Source organism: Tiliqua scincoides, chromosome 2, assembly GCF_035046505.1.
Source record: "Tiliqua scincoides isolate rTilSci1 chromosome 2, rTilSci1.hap2, whole genome shotgun sequence".
NCBI lineage: Eukaryota > Metazoa > Chordata > Lepidosauria > Squamata > Scincidae > Tiliqua > Tiliqua scincoides.
Genome location: NC_089822.1, coordinates 243,906,549 through 243,922,082, shown reverse-complemented (window position 1 = coordinate 243,922,082; position 15,534 = coordinate 243,906,549). Strand labels below are relative to the sequence as shown.

General features: G+C 42.7%; 1 protein-coding gene across 3 annotated transcripts in view; it reads left to right on the top strand.

The window, feature by feature from the left end:
- Positions 1–15,534, top strand: part of PTPRG (protein tyrosine phosphatase receptor type G) — a 659,913-nt gene that overhangs the window by 150,397 nt on the left and 493,982 nt on the right. For all 3 annotated transcript variants that reach the window (XM_066613931.1, XM_066613930.1, XM_066613929.1), the window contains exon 2: positions 7,920–8,024. In XM_066613931.1, the coding sequence (XP_066470028.1) occupies positions 7,920–8,024 (105 nt within the window). The remainder of the gene's footprint in view (positions 1–7,919; positions 8,025–15,534) is intronic.

Genomic DNA, 15,534 nt, shown 5'->3' with positions numbered 1-15,534 from the left:
ACACTTACAAGGATCACAACAGAAGTGTTGCCAGACTCCATATTTATGTTAGAATTGTTTATGGGTATGTATGTTGGGACTTCTATTTTCTAGCTTCTGAGTGAAAGAAGAACTTGTAGCCTTTTGAAAATGTTTGTTTGTGGTAAAAGGAACTTCAGGGGGATAACAATTGATGGGAAGCATAAACAGGAACAAGTAAAAGTGACTTTTTAATGTATCAACATGTGAGAACTTTGAGCTACTGGGATGCAGAAAGTGGCAGAAATAGAGGATTTGAAATGTAGTGTGGAGAGTACATTTATAGGATCTATTAGTTTTCCTACAGACCTTTGAAGGAAGGAAATGTTGAAGACATTTTATTCCACTGGTACCCCAGTTTTTCCCCCCTGTAAGGTAGAAATAACATTTCCTTTAAGGTTATATTTATATATGGTTGGTTTGTGAGGCTCTTGCTTGCGTGCATGAACACACACGCACCCCCCCCCCGAAAATGTGTTAGAGGAAGATATGAGCCTGCCCTTCCATCTTAATGTCGTCCACGCCCTATGCCAGAACAGTATCTTTATGTGGTACAACTGCTTACCTGTTACAAACTTAGATTTATAGTTATTATGGGAGTCTGTGGAGAGGAGAGTGAAACTGCACATTTTCAGAGGAGCTTCAGATTTTTAATTGCATAAATAAGATGCTGACTTAAGCAAGTGCTCAATTTCACACCACTAAAGTAAAAGATTCATAAAGGCCTGGATTTGCATAATTTAATTTTCTGCAGGAAGATACTGAAAATCAATAGCATGATTCATAGCCACACCATAGAATTGCCATGCTGCCATTCTTTGACTACTCAGGCTCTGAGTACCAAGGATTTTACAATTGATTAAATTTTGAGTGCTGAGGGAGTGTTTTCTCTTCAGAATCTATAAACTGTTTTAACCTGTTCTCTTTACCCTTGTGTCACTAAGAAAGGCTTGCTGAGGGCCTCTAAGGAATTATTAGTAGTGCAATTTCTCTTTTCTGGAAAAGTGGGAACCATCTTACTTATGACAAGTTTTATCTTTTTTTTGCACAACAGGGACATTTTCATGGTCCAGTTACTTTAGTTTCCTCTTTCCAAATTTGATCTAGCTGCAAATGCGTGCTCTAGGTTTGCCAAATGCCTCTAGTATAAATGGACATCATGCTTCTGACCATCAAAATGCATGGAACAAAATCTTTGTCTCATTATGTTAGAAAACATCACAGAATAAGCATCATGGTCTCCTGTTTTTAGATGTCTGACAACCCCGTATTGGACACTCTGTGATAAAAGTCTGTGCATTGAATGTTACGTCCTTTGCAATTAAGTTGTGGTTGAAACTCGGAAGGCAAAAGATACCAAACAGGCAGGCATTTGAGCCAGGCAGGCAAGTAAAGCAGGTGGACATCAGGCAAGTAAATGGGAGTGGACAGACTGGGAATAGCTCAGTTTTGCCCCTGATGGTTCAACAGCTCAGGCTCTCAAAGGTGGTAGACCATGTCACCAGCCTCTCGCCTCTGGCTCTCTACCGTGATGGCACATAGAAAAGGGAGTTTCTGGTTTGAGATCCCAGTGCTGCACATGATCCTCTTGTAATTAGGGCATGTCTGCATGAGAGCTTCTTGGGTGCTCCGGTTACCATCTGGTTGGTCATTGTGGCTTATGAAATGATCCTTTGGTCTGATCTAGCAGGGCTCTTTTTGTATTCATGGTGTCGGTTTTGCATTTATAAACCAGAAGTACAAGAGGGCAGTATCTGAAGTGGTTATGTTGATGCTAAGTTTTGCAGAAAACTGTTAGACCTCAAATAATTTCCCCTGATCAACTTTGTGAGCTGTGCTGTGGAAGGAACTGTGCTCCTGTTTTGTCTTTCAGTGATTGGATGCTCTGACTTTTGACCAGAAGCAGACCTGCAGGTATTTACTATGGCTTGAAAACCAGAGGTTGTTTTAGTAGTGAGTCATGTTGGATGTCTGATTGACAGCTGTGGATATACACACCTCGAAAATGTCACTGATAATTTGCTTAAAAGTGGAGCATACACTGATTTTGCTCCAACGTCTGCTATGCACATCTAATCAACAATACTATTAGGCTCTCCTCATTTTCTCGTCTCACTAGTGAGACTCTAGATCAGGGGTCTCCAAACTTTTTGGCCAGAGGTCTGCATCAAATGTTTTGCATGATTTTGAGGGCTGGGAAAAAATTTAAATATAAAATTTATATAAATAACTTAGAGATCTAACTTAGATGAGTGAATAAATGAATGAATGGGCTCATTCATTCAACCTCTCTGGCCCTTAGAACACCCTCCAGAAGCAACCAGAGCATAGTTCCAATCATGTTCAACAAAGTGGGCCAGGGGCTTTCAGGGGACGAGAGGCTGGCCACGGGCCAGATAGAGGCTCGCCATGGGCCAGGCCGGGGTTTGGAGACCCCTGCTCTAGATCAGTGGCTGCGACTGCTGTCTGTCAAAAAAGCAGACCCCGTTCGGACCGGAGCTTACTGTTCTGCCTCTGCACTGCATGTATTCTCAGTAGATCTGGGCTCTGGGACGCTCTGGGCAGTCACATCTATTGCCCAACGTCTCAGAAGTCTGTGCAACAAGATGTCTGGTCAGACGCGACTGCTCAGAGCATCCCGGTGCCCAGATCTACTGAGAATACATGTGGCGCAGGTGTGGAATGTTAAGCTCTTCTCATGGAGCAGAAGGCTTTCCCCAAACTCTAGATCCAGCTTCTGGTCCAGGTTTGTAAAGTCCTGCTCTAGATTCTAGAGAGAGTGCTACTCAGTTTTGACTTCCTTTGGAAGAGAGAGCTATGGAGACTTAGGGTTTTTTAAATATTTGCTTTATTTACAAATATTCAAGTAGAGTGTAGGTGAAAACTTGGAGCATGCATAGTTAACAAGCAGTAGGTCTGCTGCTTTATGTTGGATCCCTTGAAGAGGTTTTCTGCACCCCATGAAGTGTCTTAATTTCACAGTTCTCTTTCTGCTTCTCTGTTGCATACTTATGTTTTCTTCACAGATGCTCCCCTTAGGGTGCAATCCAAACCTGTGCTGGAGCAGGCAAGCCAGGAGGCTTGCGCTGCATCCAACGCAGGTTTGTTGGCTGCAGCAGCTCAGCCAGGGGCAAGGGGAAGCTCCTCCCCTTACCCCTGGGTAACAGCTGCACGCCCCAATGGGTCTCCTCGGACCTGCGCCACCTCTTGAGGTGGCGCAAGTCCAAGGAGAGTGGAGCGGCTGGAAGCTGCTCCGTTCTCTCCAGGGATGGGGTTTGGGATCCAGCATAACCGCTGGGTCCCAGCCCTGCCCTGGCTTCCCGTGCGCGCGCCCCCAGGGCCACCCATCGCCTGCCTTCCCCCGCCCAGAAACGCCCCCTCCCATCCCCCACATCTACCTTTGCTGCTTTTGCTGGCGCGAGCACGCCGACATAAGTGGCGGCGCAGGAGCCGCCATGGAGGCTTCTGCCTGCCTCTGCACGTCGCCATATCTGAATGCGCCAATGCGGCTCCCGCCCACGGAGGCACAAATGTGCCCTGATATTCCAGGGCCTCCTATGCCGGCATAACTGCCAGTTAGGATTGCGCCCTTAGGCCCCTATCCTTAGCTGGGGAGGGCAGGAAGTATCACTGTGTCCAAATTTCAGCAGCATCTCTCCATTTTTAGCATTCTAGAGAGATCTCTGGATCCTGCAACCATCTTTTAACAAATATCTCCAGTAAAGAAACTTCTATTGACCATAAGCATCCTTTTATCAAATTTCAGAGGAAACTGCCTTGTACCTAATCGGACCATTTGTCTATCTACTTACAGTATTATCCACACTGATAGGAAGGGGCATTCCAGGTTCTTTCCGAGCCTTCATCCTCAGGATTGAACCTGAGAACTTTGTGAAATGTAAAAGGTTTTGCTATTCCTCTGAGCTGTAGCCCCCTCAAACCATGATCAGGCAAAACTGTAAGGCTAGCCTGTGGTGAAAATCTCTTTGCAGTAAGTTTGGATTGAGGCAATTGTGGACAAAAAACCACACTGATCTCCTGATGCATTCCAGGTGCTCAGGGTTCACTGATGGCATTGGGAAGGGGAGTTAATTGGGCCAACAGTTGTCTTCTGTTCCTTCAAGTGGTAAGAAGACAGTTGACTTTATAGCTTAGAGCAGGGGTGCCCAAAACCCAGCCCTGGGGCCACTTGCGACCCTTGAGGACTCCCAATCCGGCCCTCAGGGAGACCCCAGTCTCCAATGAGCCTCTGGCCCTCCGGAGACTTGCTGGAGCCCACATTGGCCTGATGCAATTGCTCTCAGCGTGACAGCCAACTGTTTGACCTCTTGCATGAGCTGTGGGACGAGGGCTCCCTCCTCTGCTTGTTGTTTCATGTCTGTGATGCAGCTGCAGCAGCAGTGAAGGAAAGGCTGGCCTTGCTTTGTGCAAGGTCTTTTATAGGCCTTGAGCTATTGCAAGACCTTCATTCATTCATACAAGTTCCACCTCTAATATATTCATTTATGTAAATTTATTCAAATTTGAAATGTAAATTAATTCTTTTCTTTCCTGGCCCCCCAACACAGTGTCAGAGAGATGATGTGGCCCTCCTGCCAAAAACTTTGGACAGCCCTGGCTTAGAGCAGTGATTTTCAGCTATTTGTGCTGTGGCACATTGGTGTGCTGCAAATGGTCTACAGGTGTGCTGTGGGAGTTGGGGGGAGGGTCATTAGTTAGTAGGGCTGTTGGAAGATGTGGGCCTCTCACTGGCAGCTCAGTGTGCCTTGCCAATTGTCCAAAAACAGATAGTGTGCCTTGACAATTTTAGCACCTTGTCAGTGTGGTGTGAGATGAAAAAGGTTGGAAATTGCTAGCTTAGAGGATCCTGAGGGTGGAGGGAAATTATTGTAATTCCTTTGACCCTCTCAGCCCCCTTCAGGCTGAAGAAAAGTCATCAACCACAGTTTATTTTATTTATTTATTTTTCACATTTTTATACTGCCCTTCCTCCAAAGAGCTCAGGGCAGTTTACACAGCTGCTCCTCCCCTCTTTCTTGTCCTCACAACAACCCTGTGAGGTAGGTGAGGCTGAGAGAAAGTGACTGGCCCAAGGTCACCCAGGAAGCTTTGTGGCTGAGGGGGGATTTGAACCTGGATCATCCAGGTCTAAGTCTACCTCCCAAACCACTACACCACCCTGGCTCAGTGGGGCATTTGGTGGGCCGCTGTGAGATACAGGAAGCTGGACTAGATGGGCCTATTGCGTGATCCAGTGGGGCTGTTCTTATGTTCTTATGCTGCCTGACTTAGAGTTTGTGCCACCACACTGCTCTTTGCTACAGCATTCCCACATGTGAAAGATATGAGGGCAATGTGATTCTACAGCTCTTGACCCTGCTGAGGTTTGGGGGAAAGTGAGAGGGTCATTAAAAGCACTTTCTTCTTGAATGTCTTGGGTGGGAGGTTCCAACTTGTAGGAATTGCTCCTGCCCTTTCTTTTCTTCAGTTTCATCACCAAGTTTATGTTTATGCTTGTTACTCAACGAAGGGCACAATCCTAACCCACTTTCTAGCACCAACATAAGGGCTATGCTGCTCTGAGGTAAAGGAACAAACATTCCCTACTTTGAAGAGGCCTCCATGACTGCAACCCAACTGCAGGATGCAGCACACGTCCCATTGGCCCAGCTATGCCAGCGCTGGAAAGTTGGTTAGGATTTGGGCCTAGTAAGAGTAAATGGTTGCTTCTGGATTGGGCTTTGCTCACCTGTTTGTCCAGCAGTGCTTTTACATTTCTCATTCCTTTTGCAAGCAAGTTCTGCTTTCGTTTGCACTTCATGTAATTGGGGCTTGTGTGTGTGTGAGAGAGAGAGTGAGAGAGAACTGTGTCCAAGCTAGCTTTCTAGCATTTCTGAAGCGGCACTGCTCCAATTTTGTTCAGTTGAATGTACAAAAGCAATAAACAAAGATTTGCATGCTTACAGTAGCTTTGCAAATGGTGGGCTTTTATTGAAAAGAAAACAGGAGTGATAACATTAAACAAGAATCTCGAGGAAATAACAGAAAAGGCTCTGGAGGAAGCATGAAGCAAGGTTTTTTTGTATTTTTTTTTGTTATAAATCCAGTTTCTTTAGTTTTTGAAGACAAGCAAATTTCCTTTGCTGTGGCACATCTGAGTTTTGATGTTAGGCAGGTTCAGAAGAAGCAGCCTAGTCACAGAATGAGAAAAAATGAGAAAAAGAGAAAAATGTCTTCCTTACTGCAATGGCCTGAACTACAAGTGTGCATATTAAAAAAAATTGTTCTTCATTTCCAGTTGTTCCATGTTTTCATGTTCTTCTCATTTTAATACTTGTAAAAATAATAAACCATGCTTCCTTTTCTGTCACGAGGAGAACCTGACCAGGTCTCTAATCAGGGTGACCAGAGGCCCCCTTTTTCTAGGACATGTTCTCTTTTTTAGCCTTGTGACCTGAAAAAGAACTTAAATATCCTCCTTTTCCCTGTGAGTGAACCCATGCAGACACCACATAGCATTTTTGTAATTAATACATTTAAAACTATTACATGCAAGTAATATAGTGTTTAAATTAACCACATGAAATAAGTTTTTAGCTTTTATTTTGTCATGTCCTACATTTTTCTTGGATGTCCATTTTGGGGTGCCCTGTCCTCTTTTGTCATCGTGACATCTGGTCACCCTGCCTCTGCTACAGTGTCCTTTTACAGGTGCCAATTTCTTACCCATATGCTATGCAACTCAGGAGTTACCACAGGGCAGTAAGAGTAAAGAACACCGCAGTGACTGTCCCAAGAAAGCAGCTGTTGGTTAGGAATTCCTCAATATGGATAAGAAACATGGCTTATTTTTTATGTTTTCAAAAATAAAAATGAACAGCAAGGAGCGTGGTGGTGTCCTCATTTGTTGCCATTCTTTTTGGAAGATGTGGAAATAGATTAGAGTGGGGCCCATTTGTGTCTAGACAGCATTGCAGCTTGTTATCCCGTCTTCTTGGTGGGTTATATTTTATTAACTCAGGCTCACCCTTGGACAATAGGGAATTCTGAAGGTGTGTACAGTCAAATGAACCTAGTTGGCATCCTTCAGTCTCGGAAGACTATGGTATCGCGCTCCGAATAGTGGTTCCGGAACAGTGTCCTCTCCAGTGCGCGAAGCCTGGGTAAGGTAGATATGGAGGAAAGGCTGTACCCATGCAGCAGATCCCCCCGCCTTTCCACGTTGCTGAAATGGTCCAATGGAAAGGCAGAAGCCAGTACGGTTGGTTCCAGCGGCGTCGCAGGAGTTGCCAGAACGTGACTGTGTTCAGCCATGAACTGCCTTAGGGATTCCGGCTCCAGATTTTGCCTCGAGGTTGACTCCTGAAGCCTTTTCCATAACTGGATGTAGCCACAAGGCAGTGGAGATTTGGGATCAGAGTTTTCCTTCTCTCAGATGAGCTGCCTTCCCAGGCTAACGAGTCCCATCTACCTGGTGAGGTAGATGAAATGCAGTCAAATGAATGCATACATTATCCATAGTTTCCCTGTGATAGAGAGAGCTTGTAGGGGTTTTGGTGTGGGAAAGACTGGCTTCCAACCAGGACAGAGTCAGCCTGTGGCTGCGTGTATATGAACAGTATGTGCAAGTGTTCCTGCTAATTTGTCTGCTTTGGGAAGGGGCTGCAAAGGAGCTCTGTCACGCAGATTTATTTATTAGATTTCATTACAATTTTTCTAAAAACCCAAAGCAGTTGATTAATTCATCAGTGCAATAACTGTACCTTGAGTTTTGTATTTTCCTCTGTATGGAGGCTGCAGTCTCTGCTGATCTAATAATTGCAATGATGCCTAAATGATTTAACTTTTCAGTCAGTGATTGTCACTTGGCTAATTGCATCTGCTTCTTTTTCCTCTCGCAGCTTTGACTGAAGGTTATGAGAGCTCGCTGCATGAAAGCAGGCATGGCAGTTCAGTGCAAATTCGGCGGCGGAAGGCATCTGGGGATCTTTACTGGGCGTACTCCGGTGAGTTCTTCTGGTTTGTTTTTTTAATTTATTTTTTTGGGCATCACCCTGACCTGTCCAGCTATACCCAGGTCTTGGATAGGGCAGAGCAACATGTAAAAACAATATGGTCAACCTGAAAGGTAGTGTGTTAAAAAATCACTTGCTAGAATCCAAAGAAGAAACAACCTTGCATAGAAGAGAATGGTTCTATACATGCAATCTACTTTCAGTGGTCTCCACAGCCAAGGAGACTAGGCACTGTTTAGCTTAAGAAGCCACCTGCTACTTCAATAGCGAGAACCGCCACAACAGCACATGAAACTGGTGGTGTGTGAAGTTCTCAGGTGTCTCCTTTGGACTGTGGCCATTGTGTTTTAATTAGTTTATTTACCAAAATGCACAATTGTTTGTTTCTCAAACAGGGAAGTCTTTGTTTCCGCCCCCTCTTCTGCTAATTTTCATGTGAGTGTAAGAATTTTAGTGAAGTATTTTTGAGTGCTTGCACTCATCAAGAGTTCTTTCCTTTTGCCGTCACGTCCGCTCAGTTATATGGAAGAGTATAATAAACTATGAGAGAACATATCTTAATCTTGTCAATAAGAATATTCTTAACTCCTAATGAATTTCCAGCATTTGGTCGCTCAGCCTTGACCTTTTTTCCCACTCAAGCATTTGTTTTGCAACCCATCTTTACAGTGCTTTATTTTCTTTCACTTCATTCAAATGTATCTGAAATTCCATTCCATGCAGCTGCTGCCTGCTTTGCAACTACCAGGTCAACTGCAAACACTCTCTGCAAGTTTTCCTGGATTTTGAGTTAGTCAAAATCAGACCAAATAATTTCTAATTTTCGTAGTTTTTTTTAGTATGTATTTCATTTTGAAACCATGTTCAGTCATTGAGTATAGATGTAATTGTTGCTGTTTACTTACTTATCTAGCTAACCTGCCAGCATCATCTCAGTGCTTGATGCATGCTGTCTAGTCCTGGTTCTTAATGAGAATTAAATGGATTGAGCAGGGATGTGGCAAGAGAACAGGAGCTGCAGATACTTGGCAGGGCATTGTGGTGTTTTATGCAATCATATACACATATTTTATGAATTTTATGCAAGGTATCATAATATGCTGTTAGATTTGCTGGAAGCAGTTTTAAACAGCAGTGTTGCTTTTTCTGCTTGTTGACCAGCAGAGTCATGAATATGGGTCAGAAATCTAAGAGGATATACAGCAGGTTTTTCTTTTTAAAGCATCACAAACCAGTCAACTGGATAGTGTTATGCTCATTTTATTTATTAGAGAGCTCTCTGAAACATTTTCATAAATACCTAGAGCAGTTGTTCAGTTTTAGGGAAACAGAACATTTTGTTTGTTTTTCTGAAAGTATTTTAAGACCATAAGAAGAGCCCTGCTGGATCAGGCCGTAGGCCCATCTAGTCCAGCTTCTGTATCTCACAGTGGCTCTCCAGATGGCTCAGGAAGCACACAAGAGACCTGCATCCTGTTGCCCTCCATTGTATCTGACATTCTGAGGTAGCCCGTTTCTAAAATCAGGAGATTGCACATACCCATTCTGTCCTTTATAAAATAAATTTTTTTTTTCAGAGTGGCTACCACATAAAAAGTTACAAATATGATCAAGATATTATGATAATTATATATAAAATAATTCAAGCAGCAGAAAAAGCAGCATTAACAATACATGGAAAGAATTAAAACAATACGTGAGAAGACAGGTTTTCATTGGGTACTGAAACTTTGACCAAGTCTCAGATGGTGAACTTCTTTGTGGGCAGCATTCTGTAACTGGGTACTGTCACCTGTCTCTCATTTTCATGCATCTAGTCTCAAATAAGGAAGACACTTGGAGGAGGTCAATAGCTTATTCAAATCAGTTAATTCCCTTCACGGCATGGTACCACGTTGTAGACTTGAAAAAGCCTCTCTAATAAAATGTCTGGGTTGCACGAGAAGCCGCATGACATACTATGGCTGCAATCAAACTCATGCCTTAGAACAGCCATTTTCAACCACTGTGCCGTGGCACACTGGTGTGCCGCAAATGGTTCCCAGGTGTGCCACAGGAATTTGGGTGAGGGTCATTTATCAATAGGACCATTGGGGGTGTGAGCCCCCCATTGACCTCACAGTGTGCCTTGTCAATTGCCAAAAAACTGAAGGTGTGCCTTGACCATTTTAGTGCCTTGCCAGTGTGCCAAGAGACGAAAAAGGTTGAAAACCACTGCCTTAGAAGGTGCTGTTGCCTCATGTGCATTCAAGAAGAAGTCCTTATACATGCTCCTTTCCAGGACTCCAAAGGGGTGATTGCTGGTGAGGAAGGAGGCCCAGTTATGTACCCTCCAGACCTCTACTTCCATACTCTCCTCCCTCTAGCAGTTCAGTAAGGCTGTGGTGGGGAGCCAATCAGGGAGATAATTGTCTAGTGTCAGTGTATTCGTGAAGTGGCACAGTGCTGACCAGATGGCAGCCATTTATGGTGTGCTTGTGGAGCCCCTGAAGGGGCTTCTGAGAGGAAGAGGAGAACTGAGAGAAGGAAGGTAGACATGCTTAGGAAGTACAGAAGGGAGGATTGATGGTGTTTACATATTGATGTGAATCAACCAAAGCTTTACTAAAAGCTTCTCGTTATAAATAACACGGGAATAATGCAGTCTTTTCCTGTCTGTTAAGGATAAACAATTAGATAATTTCTTCTCCTATTCATTCTTTACACACAAGCTCTAGCTACCTGTCTATCTTGTAAATCTTATTGTATAAACAAACACTCTTCAGTATCATTTTTCAACTGGATAGCTTCTACAATTACGGTTAACAGAATTAAAAAAAAATACAAAGCACAATGTAGCAGTTATTTTCCATTGCTATATTTAAAACATATTTAAGCCAATGAGATTTAAATTAACTTCACGTCTCGTTGAAATTGCGCCCACTGTCGTGTCATGCAAAATCTGTATGCTTTGAGAATTGCCAAATTGGCACTTCCTTGTCGACTGTCCCTTGATCACATATATTCTTTGAATGTGATCCAGACGAGATTGTCCCTCTCATACTCAGAATTATCTCACAAATCCATCTGAGAATTTTCGTGCTTTGTGCAGTACGTGTTCTAACTGTTGAGCAGCGCATAGTCTATACTATCTTGAGAGAATGCTGGTTTCTTTTTATTATTTTTGAAAATATTATTATTTCTAGTTTAGATTTAAAAATTTTTTGGGTTTTTTTTTGTTATTGTTGGGGGGGGGAAATACCCTGGTGGTTTAATTTCCTGCCTCCTATCCTGTATTGCATCAACTTTGTCCCCTACCTGTCCTGCCCTCTGCTTTAGCTGGTATGGTGGCACTCCCTCTACTCACCTTTTTGTCTTGTAGATGAGAGTCACAGGCAGCAATGGCAAGAGGATGGCTGCTGTCCTATGAAGGAAATAAATAAAAAATTGTATAGTTCTTCCAACAATAAAACAAGAAGAACAGAGTTGGTATCATGTTCCCCCTTCAATAGTACATGTTTTAAGCAGCTGTGCGATATTACACATGCCACTCCAATTTGAGGAAATGTAGGTAGAACAAATACTGGCAGAACAAAGTAGATAAACCATCAGTATTTGGATCACACTTGGTGATTGGCTGGACACATCAAGCACCAAGCTGGTGTGCAGTGCTATTATTGCTTCTTAAATATTTTTGCTTTCTGAACTAATGTTGATCACAAAGAGCTGGGATCTAAGTTTAATAAACAGTTAAATGGATGGTTCGTTTCTATCTTTCTGTCTTCTCACAATGAAAATGAAACCTTAAGTGATGAATGGCATATCCATTTTGTTTTTATTACTATTTTGAAAATGTGCTTGAAACAGTAATTTCACCCTTTTATAGGAAAAAAAGTGTCTGTAAGAAATCGTTTTGTCAAATTTCAACACTCTTTTGAGTACTTGCATTTCTGTGTGGTTTATTGTTAACTGGTGACGCATGTTGTTAAGCTTCTCATTGTACGTGACAGTTTTTCTCTCCTTCTGCAAAGTTTAAACTCTTTATTTTGGGGGTCAGATACCAATCCAACAAAACACATTCTTACCCACTACATCTTTAGGTGCATGCACATGACAGATCAGTAATTATACTTGAGATGTTGGGTTTGGATGTTCTCCCTTTGATTCCATCCTTTTGTCTATCAACTAATCTTCAGATTCTAAAGGCAAACAAACCAATTACTCTTTGTTTCACACTGAAGGGGCAGTGATTTCTCCATTGTCGATCACATGCAATTCCTCCTGATTGGTGTTCTCTAATTGGAACACTTTTTGTCACTATTGTTGATTAACATGAGAAGAAAACAGGGGAATGGGAGCAGGAAAGAAACATTTATCATTACTTGCCAAGAAACAGAGAGGATTTATTGTCAAGTTGTCCTCGCAGTGTCAACTAGGAGCAGCAGTCTAAGATGGCCTTCTGTTTTCTGCTGATCACTTTGCAATAATAATAGCACTAGAACAGTATAATCTGTAACTTAATTCCAATAGGAACATTTTTCACAGTTGTTGGAAGACGTTTTGGAGATTATCCAGATAACACAGCATTCGATCCCATCAAAGCCACCTTATAGTACCATATGAGAGAGTATTCGAGCCTAAGGCAAAGTGAACTTTCCTTACCAGCAGGAAAGGTTGTTACCAGTTGAGTTACTGAGTGGCTGTTGATACTTTCATCAGCAATTGTGCAGTATCGTTCTGCACTTATTGAAGTTTCTGGATGGTCTTCAAAAGCAGCCCAACATTTTTACTGATGCTGATAATAAAGCGTATTATAGTAGTTCAATTTCGATGTAACTGTTGCATGGATAACCATAGCTGGATTCTGCAGGTTCTAATTCTTATTTTGTTCCCAGGCTAAATCCTAATCTTTGGAGTACAGGAGTTGTGTTAAGGTGTAACTAATCATGTTATGGCTTCTGATGCGATACCTGAGTTGACATAATGGAGGGAAACCAGTTGAGGGGGAAAATGAAGACTAGCATCAGGTGAAAGAGAAGGCTGTCATCCAATGCACATTTACTTGGGAGTAAATCTCATCTTGGTATGGCTTGCTTCATAGTGGGACTTATTTCGGAGTACACCTGCATAGGGTTGTACAATAATAATAATAATAATAAAAATAATAATAATAATAATAATAATAATACAGGTATTTATATACCGCCTTTCTTGGTCTTTATTCAAGACTTTATTCAAGGCAGTTTACATAAGCAGGCTTATTTAAATCCCCGTAGGGATTTTTACAAATAAAAGAAGGTTCTTTCTTTCAAGAACCACAACATTCAGGTGTTTCTTTCTGATCTGGTTTCACATTCTGGCCTCCATCCTCCCACGCTCAGAGCAGATGGAATAGCTCGGCTTCAGCTTGTCAGCTGCTTCAAGGTCGCACGGTGCGGGTAGCCTCGAACTGGTGACCTTGTGGATGTTATCTTCAGGCAAATGGAGGCTCTACCCTCTAGTCCAGACCTCCTGCCAATAAGTAAGTGCTGGTATAAAAGCAGGTCTAAAAGATTTCTGTTGACAAAATCAAAAAATATCTTTATCTCAACTCTCCCCCCCACCTTTGTCCTGGTTTACTTGTGGGATTTTCAGACATCTCAGATACCTTTTCCTGTCTGTTACTCTTTCCCCTTGCAGCAATTTTTTGTTAAATTAGGGGCTAGATCCTTCAGTCAGTGTTTCACACATTGTGATGAAAGAGGTAAGCAATATAAGAGGGCAGATGTTGGACATGCCATGACTTGGAGCACAGCACAGTGTATTAAGGCTAGCAGCTGCCTCTCTTGCTGTCACTTCTGCCTCTTCCACATATTTCAGATACTTCCTTAGGCAGGACATCCTCATCTTTTTTTAGCTTATGTACTAATGAAATCTATCTTTGGACAGTGGGGAGGTTTCATAAGTCCAGTGGGCCAGCACCCAATGGATTGTTCATTAGTACATAAAGTAGGTTGCATTATTCAGACGTCAGGGAATCATAAACACTTTTCCATGAGATAATGTCACAAGTCATAGTCTCTGCCTTCAGTTTGTGGCCACAGAATACCCCTGAGGCCATGGCTACAATTGCTGACTTGGAGCAATAACTGTTAACGCTGAGCAATTTTTTTTTGTAAATTTTAAAACTTGCTCTTAATGCAGTTTAGCAGCTGGGGGGAAGAGAGAGCCATCAAATATTTCTAATCAGGTTGTGCACCAGTCACTTAGCATCTGCACTTCACTGGGAACAGCCAACAAAAAGTCCTGCCAGGACAGCGAGGACTGCTAGTTAATCAAGTTATCTGCTTCCACTGAGGATAGTGATTGACAGTGCCTCTGACCTTGCTGGTGTGCTGGGCAAACTAACAGAAGAGCAGCGAGGGCCTGGAAAGGCTCTCCAACTGAGTCTGAATTGGTTCTTCAGGGGGGAAAAGGACCAGGGTGGATTTTATATGATTTCTCATCAAGAGAGTGTGAATCTCCAACATTGGCAATGCCATTCTGCCAAGCATATTGTTTGAATTAAGGTTTGTATGAAGATTAGTTTTAAAACAAAATTTCCAAAAAAAACTCCCCCCCACCCCAAAATGAGGACTGCCAGCACATCACCACAGTCCATTCTTTTAAATACTATTCTAAATACTAATACTAAATAAAATGGAAACATTTCTGGAAAAGGGACTGTTATTTACTTTTTAAGAGCTGTGATGTGTTTTAGGTTTAACTGCTTCGTTGTGTATAGGAGATGACAAGATATACATATTTAAATAAATAGATGTTTATTGGGAATGATTACGGGGCTGGGGCACCTTCCTTATGAGGAAAGGCTACGGTGTTTGGGCCTCTTCAGCCTAGAAAAGAGACGCTTGAGGGGGGACATGATTGAGACATACAAAATTATGCAGGGGATGGACAGAGTGGATAGGGAGATGCTCTTTACACTCTCACATAATACCAGAACCAGGGGACATCCACTAAAATTGAGTGTTGGGCGGGTTAGGACAGACAAAAGAAAATATTTCTTTACTCAGCGCGTGGTCGGTCTGTGGAACTCCTTGCCACAGGATGTGGTGCTGGCGTCTAGCCTAGACGCCTTTAAAAGGGGATTGGACGAGTTTCTGGAGGAAAACTCCATTATGGGGTACAAGCCATGATGTGTATGCGCAACCTCCTGATTTTAGGAATGGGTTAAGTCAGAATGCCAGATGTAGGGGAGAGCACCAGGATGAGGTCTCTTGTTATCTGGTGTGCTCCCTGGGGCATTTGGTGGGCCACTGTGAGATACAGGAAGCTGGACTAGATGGGCCTATGGCCTGATCCAGTGGGGCTGTTCTTATGTTTGAAAATAAGAAATATTCCCTTAGATTAAGAGGCATCTAACATGTTACATAATTGGACATCAAACAAGAACCAATTCACAGTCGAAGAATAATTGATCTGGGACTTCTGATTTTGTAAGGTTTTGACAAGTTTATAGAATGAACTACTCCATCAGAAAGAT